The 22,040-nt window shown below is 42.1% G+C and overlaps 1 protein-coding gene across 3 annotated transcripts in view; it reads right to left on the reverse strand.

The window, feature by feature from the left end:
* Positions 1 to 22,040, reverse strand: part of mapk8b (mitogen-activated protein kinase 8b) — a 45,823-nt gene that overhangs the window by 9,237 nt on the left and 14,546 nt on the right. For all 3 annotated transcript variants that reach the window (XM_030077612.1, XM_030077610.1, XM_030077613.1), the window contains 7 exons: positions 18,850 to 18,979; positions 17,560 to 17,618; positions 14,426 to 14,564; positions 9,811 to 9,976; positions 7,853 to 7,924; positions 5,916 to 6,098; positions 1,036 to 1,160 (listed from right to left, as the gene is read on the reverse strand). In XM_030077612.1, coding sequence (XP_029933472.1) covers positions 1,036 to 1,160; positions 5,916 to 6,098; positions 7,853 to 7,924; positions 9,811 to 9,976; positions 14,426 to 14,564; positions 17,560 to 17,618; positions 18,850 to 18,979 — 874 coding nt within the window. The remainder of the gene's footprint in view (positions 1 to 1,035; positions 1,161 to 5,915; positions 6,099 to 7,852; positions 7,925 to 9,810; positions 9,977 to 14,425; positions 14,565 to 17,559; positions 17,619 to 18,849; positions 18,980 to 22,040) is intronic.

The following is a 22,040-nucleotide window of genomic DNA, read 5'->3' on the forward strand; positions in this document are numbered from 1 at the left end:
TTACATGGGTGTATCTTTCACACAAATGTTCATGAATATGCATTGTCCCTATTAAATAAACCAATAAATAAATAAATAAATTTTCGGTTCGCTCTTCTGCCCTACAATTGTCTTACTAGGTCACATTTCTGCATTGAGATATATTGATTTTGATATTTGGTCGATGCTGTTTTAGGTATTGAACTGATGCTGTTACCTGAAATGACGATAAATCAGGGACCAGATGGGCGTTTAGCATCTTGTTCAGGGACTGATGGACACAAACAGAGCCTGAACCTGTGACTTTTGCATTACAGTCACAGTCTGCTGGGTGTTTTTGAGTCCTGCTCTGACCTCGTCTGCAGGTTTTCTCTTCCAAGCCGACTCCACAGCAGCTGATTCCCCTGATGAATGCCTCCCCCTCTGGTGGAAGTCGCGCTCATCAGTGGAAATCGGCCGCCGTCGTGTTTCGGCTGGAATTAAAACCCGCAGACGACGGCAACAAGATTGAAAACCGCCGCACTAAACAATCCTCACAACACACCCGCTTGTCAATGTGTTTTTCTGCTTCGCTGTGCAAGAAACTTTTTTTTTTTTTTTTTTCCAGGAAATGCCTCAGACCACTAAAAGTCAAATTTATAGCGGCGGCGGCGCTGGAATAAACTCGCCTCAAAGCGAGTCATGAGATAGAGTTATCCGTCCTCGCCGGAGTCGGACTGGGATTTGATTCATTTGTGCAGCGTCGGAGTAAAAAATCTGCACACAAATCTGCAGCTCCCAAGGCCGGATTGTCACTTCTCAGAGAGGAGAAGGGAGAGCAAGAGGAAAAAGCAGCAGCAACTTCCCTCATCCTCCAATCCTCCAAGCCCGATCACCTGCAAGCCTGCTTTGTGCCGCTTTCCTAAAGAGGCAGCACTGGACTGACATGGCCTTCAAGATCATTTACATAATTTGAATCATTCACAACTTCTCCAGCCCCCTTGGATGCAACACACACACATAAAAACACACCACTTGCACACACACAACAAACACTTCTGAAAAAGAAGCACTTACCGCCTCCACTTCGGTCGGATCGTACCACACGTTGATGTACGGGTGCTGGAGAGCCTCGTCCACCGAGATCCGTTTGGACGCGTCTATTACCAGCATTTTGGATAAGAGGTCTCGGGCTTGGCTCGCTGAGGAAGCAAAAACAGAGAAGTGAATGGATGGAGAGGAGCAGGGCCGCGCTGAAGGACTCAAAGCTTGGTTAACCTAAATGGCAGACGATTTTAAAATTCAGCATTCACTTATCGGAAATGTTTAGACAGCCTGCGATTGATCAGCTGGAATTATTTCGGCAGTAGACGTTTTTTTCCTTGTTGAATTTCGGTACTGAAAGGCGCCATAAATCTGCAAACATGCAAGAAGCAACACTGGCTCGTCGTTCGCAGCAACAACAAAAATGCCCCAAAATCCTTGGTTTGGAAGCGTTTTAAGGTTTCTGATGATAATTAAAAAGCCGAGTGCCAGATACTGAACTCAAGACTGAACTCAAGTGCCATCACTCAACAGCAACTTTGGGAAATTATCTTAAAAGTTTATTAATGGTTTTATTAGATGGAAAGTAGGGGTGTAAAACCAAACAGTTCAATCCACAGGACACCATCACAGATCCAGACTTTTTCCTTGGAGAGAATAATTGTTGATTAATAATTGTTGATTTTGGCAAATGAGACAAAATACAGAAAACAGCAGAAATGATGTTTTTTTTTTTTTCTCCCTAATGCACAAAACAAATCAAACTGAAACCTGCATCCCAAAAGCCACAGTACAAACCAAACCGTGCGTTTATTGAACTTTTACACCCAACAGCTTTGTAAATTAAGTCCTACAACGTCGGTTAACGCCATCATATAAATCATCGTTTTATTCACATCACAGACATCTGAGGCAAATGAAGCTTCATTGAAAAAAGGCTGGTTAAAAATTCACTTCACACAAAAAAAAAAACAAAAAAAACAAAACAGCATTCATGACAGCTCTAGTTAGTGGTTTCCTTTGCTGATGATCCATCGCTCCGTCCAACTTTCCATCCCTCCAGTCATTGTTCCACCCTTCCCAGTCTCCCCCTCGCTCTCTCTCTCTCTTTCTCCACTCATTCCTTCCCCTATCACTTCCCCCACCTCTCCTTGTCTCTCTTTCCCTCACTGGCTCCATTCACTCATCATCTCCACTGGCAGCCAGCACATTGACGAATAAATCCGCCGAGTCAAAACAGTGAAACTTAGTCAAACATGATCAGAGCGAGCTGCAGGGTTTCCTCCGGTGCTTTACAGTCGAGGTGAGCTGGTTTGATTAAAAGAGCACCGCCCCTCGACTATAAACTGGTTTCCACTGTCGTGCCACTGCGAGACAGGGGTATCTTCAACCCGGACAGTACCAATGTGAAGTGGGAAGTAGGAAGCGAGTGGTTAAAGTCTGCAGACTCGGCACCAGCTAACTCCTGCAGAACTACGTACCACAAGATTTTTTTCCGTTAGATGTCACTTAGTGTGTTGATAACTACCCTGTTCTCAGTTTTTTTCAGATTTTCATGGACCTGTCCCATTGTGTGTTGGATCCCCACCGCTGCCAGCTCTCTCACTATATATCACATAACGTCCTCATTTCATCAAACACTGTTGATTTGATGTTGGACGTTGTCCTCTGTCCAGACAGCGAGCAGAGCCCTGATGTCCTTGTTTGACCAGGACCAGCTGCACCGTCTTCCCGCCCAAAGCCAGGTAAGCCCCGCCCACCAGCCTTAGCTCCGGCCTCAGGGCTGGGTCAGCCCGGTCTGGCCCATAGAGATGCTCTGGGCCCTCAGCAGCTGGAAACTGGCCCCGACAGCCCCACCGAGGAGCCAGCAGAGACCAGAGGAGACCGTGGAAATGCAACCGGCCTCAGCACTCAAAATCCAATCGGGAAATTTGCATCCAGTTCTCAAGTCTCAAATATTTTGCAATACAGAAACACTTTAAACACCCTGAGGACGGAAACTGGCTGAAAACATACCTGTTCTTCCTGGATTTTCTGGTTTATATACGATTCACTGTATTCAGTATTAATCTTCTCCAAAGGCTTGATTTGATTTTATGGGTGAAATTGTATTTAACATATTTTTTTTAATGGCTTAATTTGCTTTTTAACTTGTTTTATTTCGTTCTAGTGTCTTTATTTTTATCTTGATGTTGAGCAACTTGCTGTAATTTCAGTGTCTTCATTTGTTTTTAAGTTGTTTTATTTTTGCTCTGATGTTTTTATCAGCCTGGTGTTGTGCAGTACCCTGGGAAATGCTTTGCTGTATTTAAATGTGCAATATCAATAAACTGACTTATGACTAAAACCGGTGAAAATCCCAAACTGCATCATTTCCATTGTGACCAGTAGGAGGCAGATTACTTTAGGAGCATCACATCATTTTAACATCAAGTTGAGATGAATTCCTATTACTTTAATTTCCTGGAAAACAGAATATCTCTAATGGTGATGTAAAGCAAAAATCAAGGAAATAAGCGTAACCATTTCATGGGGTCTTAAAAGTCAGCCAACGTTAAATCCATAACATCACCATATCCTGTCACGTCGGTGTTTATCTCTGTCAAGTAAGCCTAAAAAAATTCAAATCATTTCCTTCATGCAGCTGCACACCACGACCTCCAGTGTGAACGCGCCGCCTTCCTCCCTGCTTTCACTGATAAACCTCATCAGCCCGCAAGGAAGCTCGTGCTAATTTGACGTTTCAAATGCAGTGAAAAATCATTTGATTGGGTGTTTATTTACCCATGCATGCAAAACAGAGATGACAGAAAACACTGAATGCGTGTGTGTGTGTCTACGTGTTATTTATGAAGTCATTTACTATCCACCCACTACCATCCTGACTAACACATTTCCTGCAGGAAACTCCAGGCGGGGCACGCTACCAAAGCTCCAGATATGAACACACAACACGTGTAATTTAACAGGACTGCTATCAGGGGAACAGAATGTCACGGATTCTCGTCTGTAAATGAATTAACGCCGAACAGGATGAAGCGTCTTGTTCGATATCTCACGACTGTTCCCCGCTGTTTGCTGTGTTCCTGTCATCTGCTCGGCTTTCAAGCGCGGATACGAGCTCGAGGTGATTTCCCCTCGAACAGTAAACGACTTGCTCTGAACTGTCAGGCCTCGGCGTTTATTCATTAATCTGAGGCAGCGGCTGAAAACTGATTTGTCACTCGGGCTTTTTTTTTGCCGTCAACAGCTCTTTGCGAGGCTGCACACACAAACCTGTGCCGGTTCGTGGACTCGGTACATCTCGGTGCTTTGCTCGTGCACACCTGTCGTGCTGCACTACAAGATTTGTGCCAAGGGTCGCCCAATTATTATTTTCCAAACAGGCACACAGTGTCACATGGTGGCCGCTATAAATACCTGAAGGAGCCTGGTGTTTTCTTATTCTGGAGGACGTCATCTGACCAAAATGTCAATTAAACAACTTCTCAAGGGCAGCAGTTTTATGTGAACCTGCATCTGTACCTGTATTAAAGACCTGTATGGGGTTTTCTATTGTCCAAATACCCCCCTCCTTCAGGGTTTAGTAACATTTCAGCTGTCCTGCAGCAAGCACATGCTAAAAGTGGGTCTCCAACACTGGCTAAATCTGGTGTGCTCGCACAAAATTTTCCATCCCAACCCCAATTTAGGAGAAAGTCTTCACAGAAATGACATGATTTTCACACCGGTAACAACCTAATTGGGTCAAATCAGTGTCTATCAACCCTTAGTCCACTCTAGGGATGTCAACAACAGCAGGATTTTAGCAGCTGAGGACAATTCTGGTGAAATCCCACACTTCTCCACACCTGATTTGACACCACAGAAAAAACAGAAAAACCCCCTTCAGCACACAATGCTTTACTTAAGAAGGGGGGAAATAAATCGGAATGTGAGTCTTTGAGATGCTTCTTGAAACACATAAAGACATCATTATCAAACTGGCATATGAGGGTCATCAATGCCGTTGTTATCAACTGCCAAAAACGTGAAGTATTTTACAGAAATGGCTTCTTACGTTTTTCTTGCCAACGAGTCTTAGCGAAGGCTGTGAAGAGATCGCACCATCAGAGACAAAATCCTGCAAGCATTGCTTAAAAATAATCTTTAGGAGAGTCAGACAACCATGGAAGACGACTAAGGCACTCCATCTTTGAATGAGGCAATATAATTTATTCTTTGAGCAACTAAACAGACCAGCGCATATCGGCTCTCAGCCTTCAGTCAAAGACTTAATTATTTTGCTTTATTCAAAGACTTCACAGAGTGCCTTCATCTTCTGCATAGTTGTCTGCATCAACCAAAGATTAAGATAAAGCAAGACTTCCTGGATTTTTGTCTCTTGGACTTTGACCTGTCCCACTAAAGATCACCTGTCATATGAGCCTCATTCCCAATGTCGTCCCCTAAGCGCAGTCACATGAGCGAGGTATCAAGAGACATCGATGCTACCAAGAGTAGCAGACACACCAGCATTGGTAGAGTTTCCAAAATCATCGTATTGACTTGGCAGCTAATTGGTAGCCTTGATGAAGCTAACCTATTTCCCTATGACGGATGAAGAAAATTTTGGGGTTTCCCTTTCTAGCAAACCTGTAGAATGTTTCCCCAAGGAAAAAGTGAAGATGAATAGCAGGTGGTTGGTGAAATAATGAGCTCTCAGAGTCACAACTCAACCACGCTATTGAGGAGACTCGTACCAATCATTGAGATCATTAATAATTTGCACTTTCCTGCTCAAAATTTGGATGGAAAACTCAAGAGACCATTGAGACGATGGTAGGCGGGTCAAGTCGAGGACCTTCTTTCCAGACTTTGTGCTCTGGGAACGAGGCTACCTGTTCTGTCAGGTGAAACATCGAGGTCCTTACCTTTCAGTTTGTTGTGTTCAGAGTCTGCAGGAAACAGCACGTCGGGGAAGAGCTTCTCGAAGCTGTAGCCAGCGTAACGCGGTCGGTTCTCCACGTAGGTCCTCACCGATTGGTTGAGCTTCATCAGGAACTCCTGCGATGGCGTCCCCAGCTGCTCGATCACCTTGTTCCACTGGTCGATATCTTGAGGTTACATTGTTAAGAAAAGCACGCGGCTGGACTTGGACAGAAGGAGTGGGCATCAGAGAGTTGGGATGGGACATTTTAAACTGATGAATAATAAAAAGAGGGCCGTGTTTAGTTGTGATGTCTTGCACTGCTTTGCTCTGGCTTGGATATGCACCTAAAATACTCATGTTTCTGCAACTGTGCTGAAAAAGAAACTGCCAAATGAAGCAAATTCAGTGTTCAGTAGTTCAATTTGGTGAGCCGGTGGGGAGACAGTGATGTGGTGAGAAATACTGGCAGTTTTCTTACAAATAGAAATGGCCAGGAAGGATTCAAATCCCATTCATAACATTAAATCCACAGTTTGGATGGGCTGGGTGGGATGCACACACTATGACCTGCGTTGCAAAGGCGATTTCAAACATTTGGAAGTTTGCAAACGTCGCATGTGAGGTGAGGAAAATGACGCTCAACCTCACCTACTTCAGATGCTGGAAATCTCTGTGCAACAGGGATTTTTGTTTTCTTCAGGACAAAAAAAAAAACAAAAAAACACATACACACAAAGGTTTAACATATACAGATCTACCTGGAAGACAAATACAGACACTTACGCCTTGTTCACAACTTTGCCTTTTGTGGGGGTTTTCCCTCTCGGAGTCTCGCCCCTTTAACTTCAGAGTAAAGTTCTCACGTAACGCAAACTTTCAACAACAGAAAACATCCTGCTGACTGTATCATATTCATCATATTTATTTTATTTTATTTTATTTTTATTTATTCTAGTGGCAAAATGTTCTCGAAGATACAATTTGGAGTGAAAATGTCTTGTAAAATTGGAACAGGGAACAATACCATAAATATTACCATCAGTATGGACAATATCAACCGGCATGAAGCTTTACAAAGCCTGATTTATCAATATACTATGTCAATATTTTCTTATATAATATGGTAGAAACTGGCCAGTAAAAGCACTTACGTTCTTTGCATACTGCATTTAGTCTGTTTTTCTTTTTTGTTGGTGATGTTGTGAATAATTCTTCATTTAAAGCCAGTAGTATAATTCAGTTTCTCTACCATCTAGAGGTACTAAAACATTTATTAGTCTAGTCTGAAGAGTTTTAGTGTCACTGTTTTTTGGCATAAAATGGCTGCATTAAAAGATACTGGATATCAGCTAAAAGTTATAATCATCATCTTCAGAGTGAACACATCGGTATCGGCTCTAAACAGCCTCATTAGCTCAATCCTTAATCTGAGCATCAAGGACCATAATGGGAGTAAGTTTTTAACTTAATTGTGTCATCACTGACAGCTTTTTGCAAGTGCAATTGCATTTTTTTGGACATGGCGGTTGAGAGGAAATAAGAGAAACTAAACTAAAATATTTCTGAGGTGACTCCTTTGCTGAACCGACCATTTGCGAGATATTAAAGTAATCTTCCCTCTTTTGACCATGCTGTTTTTTTCTGTGAATTAAACATTGCAAATTAGTATTTTTATGTATATTTGAATTCCTTTTCTATTATCTTGGCGGCACTGTAAATAAGAACCGGTCCTCAATGGTCCCAAAGACTTAAAACAAGGTTTAACCTAGCATGTTAAGTGAAATTTGGAAAAAGACACTTGTCAGCCAATCACAATCCACCAGAATGACGGACGTCTGGTCTCCGTCAACGCGATGGTGCGCAAAGACATGAACAAGACGTCAAGCGAAGGATGAAAAATGGCGTCTGGGTTCGGACGGGAGTCCAACTTAAGGATACGATCAGTGCCTGGAAACAACACACTACCCCGGACCATTTCAGCCATGATGCAGCCAATAGACCAGACATCAACTGAAAAATGAAATGACAACCACCAAATTAGCATGCAGGACTCAAAAGCAAGCAAACAAACAAACAAACAGACAAACAAACAAGGCTCAAACTCAAAGTGAACAGAAAACAGAAGATGACGCGTGCCGGGTGATGTGTGTGGTACAACAACAGAAAAATGCATGCAGCACGGTGCGTCTTCTCGTGCCAAACCTGCCAGTGTCCCGCACGCTGAGCTAAATGATGCCACACACACACACACACACACACACACACGACGGGAAAAAAGCCGAGGAGAGAAAATTCCTTCGCGGCACATCATGAGCTTCAGACGAGCGAGACACTGACTTTCAGACCTCACGGATCTGTTATTACGAGAACAGAAATGCATTTTAACACCCTCCGTTCTCTCGCCGCAATCCATTTAGCACATGTCTGCATGTGTAAAAACAGGCTTTCTCCAAACAGCCACATGTGTGAGCCTCCAGATTTAGGCCTCGCAAATCTGAGGCATTTCTCTCAACTCGGCACCAGAAGGGTCTGATATTGTTTTCTGGATCCAGACGAAGCGATTCATCCTTTTTGTTCGTCTGCAGCTGAGTGATCTACAAAGATGGAGAGATGCACGGAGAGCAGTTGGAGGACAGACGAGGGTGTTTTTTTTTTTTTTTTTTTTTTTTTTGCAGATCAGTTCTCGGTTATGAAAGAGCAAACTATTTTCAATTCTATTTCAGGTTTTCCATGTGACAGTCATGGTACTTCAAGCAACAGTGCTGCTGCTGAGGTGAGTGGGGAGGGGCTGAGTGTGTGTGTGTGTGTGTGCATGTGCATAAGTGTGTGTGTGTGTGTGTAGGAACAGGAGGTGGGTGGCTGCAAGTCGAGGTGTCAGGCAAATCCGAGAAATAGAATTTCCATAGTTGCTCATAGGAAACGATCTCCCGGCGATCCATTCGATGAAAAATAATGATTTGGAAAGAAGAAAGAAATCAGGACTGTTTTTTTTTTTTTTTTTTTTTTGTGCTGTGTTTGTTTCACAAGAAATGCCAGACACTGCTGCAAGCAGCTCAAGGATACAATCCCTTCCTGGAAAAAGGATTTTGTGGCGAACCATTTCTGCCATAATGCAGCCCACAGCCCAAATATCCACTACATATGCGCAGCATAGAGGGAGGGAGAAGAGAGTAAGCAAAACAAAAAAAAGAAAAGAAAAAAAAAGCAACAAGTCAGCAGGAAAAATTAGGGTCAGTGTTTTTGGTCAAGAGGACTGAGAGCGACTAGATTCTCCAAAGTTTGGCTGGAATAAAAGCCTCATCTCTCTGTGCATCCGCCTCATAATACCTGAGCCAGAGGGGACGTGTCCTCCTTTTAAAGACTAAAACCCAACATCCTCCAGCAGCCTCTCATGATTATCGGAGCTTCCACGTGAAATTGTGACTAATCGAGCCCCAGTCACATCCGCATGCGGGACTTTTTGCAGAAAGTGTGATGTGTTCAAGGCAGGGGTGCTAAATCAAATCGCTGAAGCATGCACTAGTGACTGTATTCACACTGACGTTAGTTTTTTTTTTGTTTGTTTTTGGCTGTAATGAAGCTCAGGACAGGCAAACCTCTTAATAAAACATCAAACACAAGCTGCAGCGCTGCTGGGCACTGGGCTCCCCAAACAGGAAGCCCCCACAAAGCACCACTGCCCGACGTGCCAACTTCCCTCCTGTGTGTGACCTTTGGAGGAACAGCGAGGAGTGTGTGTGTGTGTGTGTGTGTGTGTGTGTGTGTGTGGGCAGTGCTCTCCAAACATCCTGGTGGGAGGGGCATGCAGCAGGCCAGGCAGCGTTCTGCAGAGGCGGCAGCGCAGCAGCTCCTCTCCGGCCAATCAGAGCGTCACGAGGCCGCTTGGCTCCACTCACCGTTGGCCTGGTAGCCCATGCCCAGGATGACCTCGGGGGCGCGGTAGTAGCGGGTGACCACGTAGGGGGTCATGAGGAGGCCCGTGGCGGCCGTCCGGGCCAAGCCGAAGTCCAGGATCTTCAGCGTGCAGTCGGACTTCACCACGATGTTGCTGGGCTTCAGGTCCTGCAGGGGAAACGGAAAACAAGCGCTGAGAAAGCTGCCAGCAAACCGACACGCAAACACAGACGTCGACTGTGCAGTTTGAACAGGGAGGGCACATGACTTTGAGTTTGACGAAGAATTACGACCCTCAGATTCGGCTGAGGCTGATAACCCATGGCATTAAATCTCAATCCAACGTGTTGATGTCACATGTCCACAAAAACTTAAAAAATGGTGTAACATCCCATCATATTTGCAGTGGTGAAGAGTTGTGCTAAACATGTGGCGTGTATAAGTTCAATTTGTCAAGGATTTATTGGCGTTCATCATGTTTTCCTGTATCCTAACAAACAGGCTCGGACCCATTTTACATTTTAGAACATCACAATATTTGCCGTCATTTTACTTTTCACAGTATCAAGCACTGAACAGCTGTTACGGTGTCTTTGGACTTTTATTCTGAAAGAAAATGCGGGCATGCATGCAGACACGGAGGATTTAGTTTGAAAGAGGAACACCAGCTCGCAGACGGGGTGGCATTTCGGCTTTAAAGTTGGAGAAAGTGGCGAGTTTTCTGTTTTAGTGTTGTATACAGAGCAGAACTAAAGAGCGAGAGAGAATAATAGCGTATAATATCGTCTATTGCAAGATTTGGGCGGGATAATATCGTGATGTTAAATTTTATTTATTGCCAATATTGCCGAACCCTAATGACAAAGCATTCTCCTTTGAAACTACATAATCTATCTTTCAGTTTTCCTACAGGTCCACTGGATGATGAGATTCTCAGATTTTATCCTTGAAACCCCACTGAGCCTGAAGGGAGGGGCTTTTTACCCATAAGTCTGAGCGTCTGGTCCGAATCAGAGCGTTTGGTTTGTTTTCTGTTCGGTCTGATGTTGGTTTCACGATGCACGAATTTACATGGACCAGAAAATTAAAAAAAAAAAAAAAAAAAAGAAACATTCACTGAGGGCTGGCAGACAGAGAACTGATCTATTATGACTGATTTCCATAATAAATTAATAGTTTTTCGTCATTTATAATGTAAAAATGCCAAACATTTGCAAAGATCACTAAGATGCTACAGTTATCTAACTTTTCACTGTTCATATTGGAAAATACATGCCAGTATTGTATTGTACTTTTTTTTTTTTTTTTTTTTTGTTGAGAAAGTTGAAGACATCGCTTTAGGCTCTCATCACTTCCCATGAGAGCTTGTCACTATTCACACTGCAAAAACCTCAACAAGTCATTCAGTCTCATCTTCAGTGTTGAAATCTTGTTTTTCCTCAAAACAGGTAAAAAAAAAAAAATCCGCCAGTGGGAGGAGGTAATCCCACTTGTTCCCACTTGTTGCAGTTTCATGGAATTATTCTGGGAACAAATACTAATCTGCTGAAACAAGGCAGAAGAAGGCAGATCAGCCTCACCAAAATAAACAAAATGACACTTGATTCAAGAAAATTCTGGAAATGAGTTGATTTGCATGAGGAAACAAGTGGCGTAAAACAGAATATGAGACTAAATGACTTGTTAAGACGGAGATTTTCGCGGCGCAACAGATTCATCAACAATGAGAACCATCATTAGCTGCAGCCGTAAAAAAGACAAAATTAAATTCCCCCCCGACAGCAGCTGAAATATTTCCAAACTGGAGTCGAGGGGAATTTATCCACCAGCAGATTTTTCACTCTGAATCACGACGACAACAGGCTGTCGAACTGTGGACATGAAGGCGGGTTCTGATGAGTTCAAGAGACTTTTCTCAGGAAATCTCATCAACACAGAGGACGGCGTCTGAGCGGCATGATGGGTAGGAAAATGTTTTCCGAAGGGAGCGGCGTTAAAAAAAAAATAATAAAGTGGGCATCTGAAGGGGAGCAGAGAGCCTCTTCCTCCTGGCGCTCCACAGCTCGACCACACGGCAGATTTCAAAGAGTTACCAAAGTCTGAATAAGATGCTTTAGTGGCGGCTAAAAAAGAAAAAAGAAAAAAAAAAGGTCACATTCACATCAGCGGAGGGACGCGGTGAATAAAGAGCCAGCGAGAAGCCAGAGCGGCCGGACATGAGTCACGCTGCATCGCCTCACCTTCTGAGAGGTTGGCGTGCGGCCGCAGCGCCTCGCCGACGGCGCCGTTACTTCAGCCTGAGAGAGCAGCAGGAGCTGACTGACAGCCTGAGAGAGAGTGTGTGTGTGTGTGTGTGTGTGTGTGTGAGCTCGTTTGCATGATGCTGCAGTTATTTGAGGCTGTGTGTGTGTGTGTTTGTGTGTGTTATCCTGAGCTGAACGACACACCCAGGCCGATGAGCACCAATCAGTGATCGGATGAGTCACAATTTCCTTCAATTAAACAACGAAAAAAATAGAAATAATTGTTTTCGGTGCCACAGAGGAACGAATAAAAGTCGACAGCGATACTGACACCGGTGTCAGGTGCTGATACAGACACACCTACCAAACCAAGATCCACAACAGACTCGGTTATTATAACTAAACTAAAAACTAAAACTAGCTGTGAAAAAAAAATATTTTAATTAACTGAAATACAAACAAAACTTAGATTACACAGATAAAGAAATAGACTAAAAAAGCAAAAACGAATGGAAACGATATCGTGTACTTACAAAATAAACTAAACTAAAATGAAAATATACAGAAGTTTGGGTCTTTTGAGTCAATTTTGTCAACACAACAAGCATAAAAAAAAATAAAAAAATAAAACTCAGACTCAAACGACTAAAAACTAAACTGAGTCGAGCTGGGTCGGCGCTTCACTACAGCCTCTTGTAAGAACCGCCCACTTCATTAGCATACAACACAGAAATACAGAAATAAATAAATGTGGAAATGTGGAAATACAGAAATAAATGTAGGAATAAATAAATAAATGTAGAAATGAATGAAGGAATAAATAAATAAATAAATGTAGAAATAAATAAAAATCTAAATAAATAAATGTAAAAATAAATATATATATATATAAATATAAATATAATATAAATACACAAATAAATACGTAAATGTAGAAATAAATAAATACATGCATAAATGTAGAAATACACAAATAAATAAATAAATGCATGAATAAAAACAGAAATAAATAAATAAATACATGTAGAAATATTTATTAATTTAATTATTCATGCATTTATATATTTATATGTGTATTTATTTATTTATTCATTTATTTATTGTTTTGTCATTTTTCGTCCTTCATACTTCTGCAGCACCTTCCCACATGCATTGTGCTGATCACAGTGTAGCGCCACCGTGGTGTGCGCCGGTACTGCAGCCAAATTCGAAAATGCTACTGCAGTGGTCATTACTGTGAGCCAAATCTATCCACTGAGGTTTATGCACAGACTGTCACTTCTTGTTGCTGAAGACATATTAATACCAGTATGATGACATGGTAATATCAGTCCTGCATCCTTAAAGAAGTATGGAGACTCACAAAAGTGTTCATGCCCTAAGAAGAGTAAAAATCTTGACTCAGGCTTTCATAATTCATGCATCAGAGGGTTAAAGTTGCACTCTCACACCAGAAACTACAGTTCCAATACATTTCTTTCGAATACATTTACATGTCGTGCATTTCTGATCAGAGGTTTTGTGTGGTTTACTGCAACCTCGTGTAAAAATGCACTACAAGAACAACATCCATCATAATCAAGAAAAAAGAAAGAGCTCTGGTGTCAGATCAGCACCCAAAGCCCAGCGACCGGAATCAGACTGGAACTGGAAGAAGTGGATCGCTGCTTCCCTCATTAAAAGTAGAAATCTTGGTGTGGTGATGGATGAGAGGATGAGAATTGATTTTTAAACACTGCTGCTGTGGGCGGGAGCTGGGGGGAGGGGAAAGAGGCTGGCACTTTAAAAAAAAAAAAAAAAAAAAAGCTGACTGGAGGTGGAAAAGTGGCTTTAATCTCGGCTTCACTCGCCCAACTTTTCCTTTAAGGAGCTTCTTCACGGCGAAGCTCTCCCTCTGTTGTCCTCCGACCGAACGCCAGCTTCACTTTGTTTACCCCAAAGCTGCGTTTGCTTTTTTTTTTTTTTTTTTTTTTAGTAACTGGCTAAATTTAAATCCCCTTTTCCGGAGGCTTCTTCTCACAAGATGCCGCGTTTCCTCCTGCGGCGCCGGCTGCCAGCCAGACAGTCAACAGCGAACTTCTGCGGCGCTGAATTTGGTTTTTAACGCAGGAAACTCTCCAGCATCCCGTCCACATGTTGACGCCCGATGCTGAGAAAGCTGCTAAACCCTGAACATGTGAGTATATGTGTGTGTGTGTGTGTGTGTGTTTACTGTATATTGAATTTCTAGGCTGCACAGTGATGGAGCGAATAAATGAAAACCCTTCGCCACGCAATTTTTCAACTGTTGCATTGACTGTAGAGCGTCTAAGATGTGACCTGTGTGTGTGTGTGTGTGTGTGTGTGTGTGTGTGTGTGTGTGTGTGTGACTCACCCTGTGTATGATGCCGGCGGCGTGGAGGTGCTTGATGCCGCACAGCATCTGGTAGAGCAGATAGGAGAGCCGCTCGTGGTCCAGCTCCATCTGAATCACCTGGCACAGGTTGGCGTCCATCAGCTCCATCACCAGATACCTGGAGGGGGGGGCGGCCCAAAGGAGGGACACACACACACACACACACACACACACACACACACACACACACACACACACACACACACAGGGTTCATACATGAGCTCGTCACCGGGTATTGGAATCGGGCAACAACTGAAAAAAGTGGGTCGATGCTCCTCCAATTAAAAGCAGGTGCTTAGAAACATGAAACACACACACACACACACACACACACACACACAGGTTTCACACATGAGCTCACCACCAGGTAACTGCAAGAATCGGCGTCTTACTTCCTTGACTTTATGTATTTCCTGCCATAACAGGATACCACATGACGCAAGATTTTTTAAAATTTTTTATTTTTATTTTTTTAAATTTTTTTATTTGTGAAACTTTCACTTACACCCTCTTGCAATTTGAAAACATCACTTCGGGCCTCTGCTATCGTCCCATACGCATGTTTAACACTTTGTGCATTAAAAAATGTATTGATCAATCAAGAGAAATCAATAATAATCAATAATAACCCTCTGAACATGCAATAAAAACCTTCTGATAATGTAATAAAATCACATTATTACATTTGCCGGTGGCGATTAGGCTACTTGTATTGTAATGTAACAACTAAGAATAAAACAATGCATTAACTCAGTATTATATTATTATTACATTCCTTTATGAATTGATAACTGATTGATAACGCATGTGAGTGTAGTGAATGTGATGTTGTGCATGAATAAGCATGAATAATGGAAGAATTTATTTTGTTTTTTCTGTGTTTGCACCGTGTAACTGCGGTTTGTGCTTCATAAATCTGTTTTTTTTAATTATATTTAATTATATTTAAATATTATTTTTATTATGTTTCACCCATGAGGAGGGACGACATTTTGACAGGTTATTATATCTTCCTCCATCATCATCAGACACTGCAGCCTCTCTTCATGCAGTGTCATGAATGCATGACGTGTGTGTGTGTGTGTGTGTGTGTGTGTGTGTGTGTAGCATTCGGTCTACACGTAAGAAGCAGCACTTCTCTGTTGGCTATATTTGTGCACGCTCCATATTTTAATGTACATGACAGACTGAAGATGGGAGGACGCGCAGTCGAGGTTTCAGCGACATGATTTGATGCAGCACACACACACACACATGCACACACACACACACACACACACACACACACACACACACACAGCTACACACTGAAATACATCCTTCTTCAAATGCTGTAAACATACAGTGGGTGCACTTTGTCAGACTCAATATCATGGACATTTTCATACATGCACACACACACACACACACACGACACACACACACAGGACACAAGCAAAGACCTCCCCCTTGTTCACACACACACACACACACACACACACACACAGAGAAAATAAAGTGCGCTCTTTCATCTTGTGACAGTGTGCTTGTCCCTGAACCCTCCGGCAACGATTCCTCCATTTTTCTTTTTTAGCTCCAATGAGGCAGACACACACACACACACACACACACACACACACACACACACACACACACACACACACACGGAGCTTCTTGAGGACGGCATTAATCACGCTTGTTCCCATCATGCCCTGCGCTGCACTAAGCCATCACATCTCACTCGGCTCCTCCCTGCCAGTCTCCCCTCACACGGTCAGCAGCTCGCCGGCTTCCAAACGCATCGAGCACACGGCTAAATATATCCCGCTGCACTCCCTTAAAGGCCGAGTCCACCCAAAACCAGAGTCTGAGACGGCCTGGCTGCGATACGCACCGGGACGAGGAGCTCAGGACAGAGCACGGGATGGAAAACCAGGCGAGAGCTGTGAGCTCACAGGCTGAAAAGTTATACGTTTATTGATTTTGACAAGTAAAATCCGCCATTTTTTATTATTTTTATTTATTCAATTAATTTATTTGATTTATTGACTTATCCCTGATGAATCTGCAGATGCTTTTGGGGGGTGGTGGTGCGTCCATGTCTTATTTATTTATTTAAAATTTTGATAAATCGATCATTTCAGGCCAAATATTGTCTGATTCCAGCTTCATTAAGGTCATTAAGATCCGAATATTGTCTCACTCCTTTCATATCATTATAACTGTTTCTTTTTTTTTTTTTTTTTTTTTGTTTTTGCAGACTGTGAAGATGTAACAGTGAAGTTCCCCTTTAACCTTTTGGATGTTTTTTTTTTTTTTTTTTTTTTTTTTAATCCTATCAGACATTTGCGTGAAACTTTATCATGATTAGTTACAAAAATGACGTTACAAAAGTGTGCTTTGCGAGGTCACAGTGACCTTGACCTTTGACCTTTGACCTCCGACCACCGAAATGCAGCACTCCATCCTCGAGTCCGAGTGGATCCGAATATTGTCTCACTCCTTTCATATCATTATAACTAGTTCCCTTTTAACCTTTTGGATGTATTTTTTTTTTTTTTTTTTTTTTTTTTTATCCTATCAGACATTTGCATGAAACTTTATCATAATTAACGCATGAGTTCTTGAGTTACAAAAATGTGCTTTGCGAGGCCACGGTGACCTTGACCTTTGACCTCCGACCGCCGAAATGTTAGCACTCCATCCTCGAGTCTAGGTGGACGTTTGCGCCACATTTGAAGGAATTCCCTCGAGGCGTTCCCGAGACGCACTCGGCGACAGCCAGCCTGAAAACCAATCATCTTCTATTAAAGGCTGCAGTTTTTTCAGCGGTTAATCAACATTCACGGCAGAGCAGCGTCCACCTGACGAAACACGAGTCTGATCCGCGGCTTTGAGGGAATCGTTAAACGAGTTGTTAAGCGGCGGGATAGAAGCCGTAAACGCCTTCGGTCGAGCTCCTCGCTGTGATCAGGGGCACGCCGACGCCCCGCCATCCAGACTTACATCCTCGTTCATAAACACATATCAGACACACAAATCAGCCCAAAGCCACTGCATCCCCCATCGATTTTACACACACACACACACACACACACACACACACACAGTCTCTTGGCTGTGAGATACTCACACGTCTTGGAACTCCTCCAGCGTCTTCTGTGGCGTGAATACATTTAATAGGCCGATTATCTGCCCAAAAAAAAAAACACAATTATCACCGTGGGAGAGCCGGATGAAAGGTGAGGAGGAGATGAGCAGAATGACAAAGAGGCGCCGACACACATCTGACGACGCTCGGGCGGCAGCAGCCTGAGCGACCGAGGAATTCAATAAACACAGAAGCAAAAACAGGAAGTGGAAACAATCTCTTCTTCTGTGAATTTAAAGTGGTCGTTCTCTCTTTTTTGGTTTTGAATGGATGTTGGGTTTTCCTGTTGATGGAGGTTAGGTTCTCTCTGTTCTTCTTTTTCTGTTTATTCCAAATAAATATAATATAATAATGTAAAGCATCACTTCCTGTGCAGCAGGAAAGAGCGAAAACAGAAACTATTTGATCGATTTAAACATCATTCTGTCATATCAATCGATTATAGCAAACAAAATGGAAATGTGTTATGTATTTTTCAAATCCACATGATCCACTGTGTAAATAAAACAGCTTTGGAGTCGCTGTAAGGTTCGTTTTTTTCACTTTGACAGAGCCAGGCTAACGACTCCTATAGACTTCAAGTCTTTATGCTAAGCTAACACAAAATGCTGCCCACAGGAACTGAACCGCTGGACGTCCAGAGGTGAAAACGGTGTCTAACAATCTATTTTTCCCAAAACGTTCAAGTATTCCCTTAAGAATTGAGCATCCACTGCAAAAACTCAGAATCTTACCAAGATTATTTGTCTTATTTCAAGTCAAAAATGTCTTATTTCTAGTCAAAATATCTCATTACACTTAAAATAAGACATGATCACCTCAGAAGGAACTTGTTTTTAGAAAATTGTCTCTTGTTTCAAGTGAAAATTTGCTTGTTTCATTGGCAAAATTTGTTTCTTGTTTCTAGCAAATTTTCACTTATTTCAAGTGAATTTTCATTTTTTTTCCACTGGCAAATTTTGCCAATGAAACAAGCAAATTTTCACTTGTTTCAAGTGAATTTTCACTTGAAACAAGAGACAATTTTCTAAAAACAAGTTACTTCTGAGGTGATCATGTCTTATTTTAAGTGTAATGAGATATTTTGACTAGAAATAAGACATTTTTGACTTGAAATAAGACAAATAATCTTGGTAAGATTTTTTGCAGTGTCCCTCATGGTAAATTTTGTTTCCAGTGAGTCACACAAACTGAAATACGGGCAACAAAACAGAAACACACAATGCACACTGGGGAAAAAAAACAGAAAAGAAAAAGAACTGTGGTTCTTACATTCTTGTGGTTGACACATTTCATGAGCACCAGCTCTCTGTAGGCTCGTTTCGCATGAGTCTGGTTCTGAAAGGGCCGGCTCAGCTTCTTTATGGCGACGTTCCTCTCCAAGTTGTGGTCGTACGCTGAACTGGGGGTTTGGGGAGGAAAAAAAAGCACAAAAAGTCACGGCTCAGTCACCACTTTGTTTTGTTTTGTTTGTTTTTTTTCACCGTCGGCGATGGAGCGCCAAACACGAGCGACGCGATTCACGGAGCGCTTCCTCCTTTAATTCGGCTCGTTTCCACTCCTCTAACGAGACAAACGGTGACGAGATTAATTAGGAGCGAGAACCTAATGTGAACTGACGGTGACCTCAAAACGGAGCGGATTATGAACGCGAGGAGACGGACGCTGGAGAGCCCACAGTAACGCGACATAAAAATAAAGCGAGCACGACCAGCAGTTTGGATTAAAATGAACATTTGAGCCGTTTCTACGTGTTTTCTGATCTCCTGTGAACGCTCCTGAACGTAAATCATGGCAAAAAGCACCGACCGGCCCATCACGCTTCACTGAAATGACATGAACTGGAGACGGATTTCTTCTGCCTAGACCCACTGAGCTTTTTTTCTATTAAAATCAGACGAATAAACTTGATTATACAGCATGTTTTATCAATACTGCATCAGTTCCTCTGTAAGAAGCTCTTAATTAAAGACCATGTTTATTCCAGATTTATGACTAGAATAACTCGGCACATGGAGCTGAGCTGCATCTCTAATTAATCTGCAGCTTCCCAGCTTTGAGATGATGTTTATCACTTTTCTTTAACATCTACTGTTGACCTTTGACCTCCCCTTGAAGACCCCCCCTTATTCCCAATAAAATAAAAAGGAGTTAACCGTGTGAACCCCAAGCAGTTTTTGGGTATTTTCTGCTCCCCTCACATTTTGGCTCACTGTGGGCTTGTTTTTCACTGCAGTTACAAGAGCTGCACCTCTATGGAAACAGCACAGCTGTGGCTATCACCTGAAGCCATTCAAAAATGTCTTTCACACAGTATGAAAGAGTTATAGTGCCATAAATAATAAAAAAATAAAAAAGGCAAACTGATTTTTTTTGATAATTTATTTTACAAAAATTGAGAAACATTGGAACAAATGTACAGAACATTTTTTCAGGTGCCCACAAGTGTCACTGATCCAGGAAAAAAAAAAGTAGGGCTTCACATGATTTATTTCCTGAAATATTAACATTTTTCCAACCTGTATAAACTTAGGCGTTTTTACTGCCTTGTGCCCTTCCATGTTACTACTGTTGCCAACACACTGAAATTCAGTGAATTTTTGTCACGCGACTGTTGGGCTCACCTGAATCAATCAAGATGTCTCAGATCCGCTGAAGACCGCAGAATTTTCTGTTTTTTGAATCATCTGGATTGAGTAAACGACTATTTTTTGGCGAATGGTTGAATGAAGCATGTATAATAAAATGATTCGAATGAAAAATCACTTTTTCAGGCTTAGTTTCGTCCTTTTTTCTACCGCTAAACGGAAGTCGGACATGTTGCATTCAGGGACCGCCGGAAAATTCAAATTCCGACGAAAAAATAGGTTTTTAAAGCTTCCAGCTATGATAAACGATTGAATTTTGGCGATTTTTAAAAAAATACATGTCTTTCTATCCTGCCGGCGGGTTTGGGGTTCAGGGGGTTAATCTGAACTGATTCAATGCAACCACACAAAAATGTTTTTCCTGCCATAACAGAATTCATGGGAGGTTGTTTTTGTTTTTTGTTTTTTTTATTTAAATATAATAAATAATGTCAAACAGTTTTCTCTGTGGGCGGCTTTGGGCTGCAGGTATCGGTGTCAGCGTCTGTGCCTCCACAAATCGATATGCAGGTTGTAAGAGCCGGGCGGCCGACAGCCTGCAGGACAAAACGGAACAGAGGAACAGAGGTACGAACATCGTGCACGCCGCGACGCAGACAGCAGATACAGGACATGAGGACGGATATACATCTCAACCCCGGAAAAAAAAGAAAAAAAAAAAAAAAACTGCAGCTCACAGCAGAATTTCCTCGACACGTGTGAGCCTGAGAGGGATCTCTGGTTTCAAATTAACCTCCAACCACCGAAATCAAACCAACAGCAAACACTCAGGCTGCGCGACGTGACCTCAAATTAACTGAATAATTACCTCGATTATGATTAATGAACAATTATTTTGTTTTTTTTCCTTCGTAGTTCACTGACGAGGTTTGTACTGTAAATATGCTCCACTATTAAAGCTTTTTTTTTTTAATGATAGATAGATAGATAGGTATACTTTATTGATCCCAAACTGGGAAATTCCCACGTTACAGCAGCATCATCAATTAAAAAAAAAAAAAAACAACTTAAAATAAAATTAAAATTAAGAAGTATATACAATAGAGACTCAATATACTAAATATATAAAGACAATAAGGGCTAAGTATGTACAGTAAACTAACCTGAGAATATGAGATGTTGAAATGTGAGATATACCGTGCATGTCTTGTTTTTGAAATTTAAAAAATAAGTGAAGAAAACACACACAGATGAGCTGTTTATGGTTATTGACTGAATCGCGCTCCAGGTGCTGGAGCAGATCGGCGGCGTTTCCTTCGGTCGCTCAGACTGTTTTCACATTCGACTGCTTTTTGCTCGGAGTAGTCAAAACGTGTCCAGATGACGGCCACAGTGTTTTTTTTGTTTTGTTTTTTTTTTGGTGTTTAAATTCTCCTCCATGTTGCTTTAATGTGGCGGACCGGACGGGGCGGAGTCATATGACCAAACACGGCGCAGTACGATTTTTAAGGTGCCGATACATGAACACAAACAGGTCAAGTATACCGAATTAAAAAAATAAAAGTCAAAATCATCGACGTGGGCGAGGTTATGTCGGCTTGAGGTTCTGAAAGTCAGTTTCGATTAATATTTGATTGATCGCACAGACCTAATAAACACTGTCATGATGATAATTAGCAAAAGAGAAACCTAATGAATGCTGCATTGAGCCTGAAGGAGGCAGCCGCTCCCATTCATCTGCAGTGGGAGAGACTGAACGCTGCATCAGACCACAGCAGCACCACAGATTATTATTATTATTATTATTATTATTTTAATCTAAGTTTTGATGTCAGCAGGTTCTATCATTTCTGATTGATGAGTGATTGATTGATT

This window comes from Myripristis murdjan, chromosome 19 (genome assembly GCF_902150065.1).
Source record: "Myripristis murdjan chromosome 19, fMyrMur1.1, whole genome shotgun sequence".
NCBI classification, from domain to species: domain Eukaryota; kingdom Metazoa; phylum Chordata; class Actinopteri; order Holocentriformes; family Holocentridae; genus Myripristis; species Myripristis murdjan.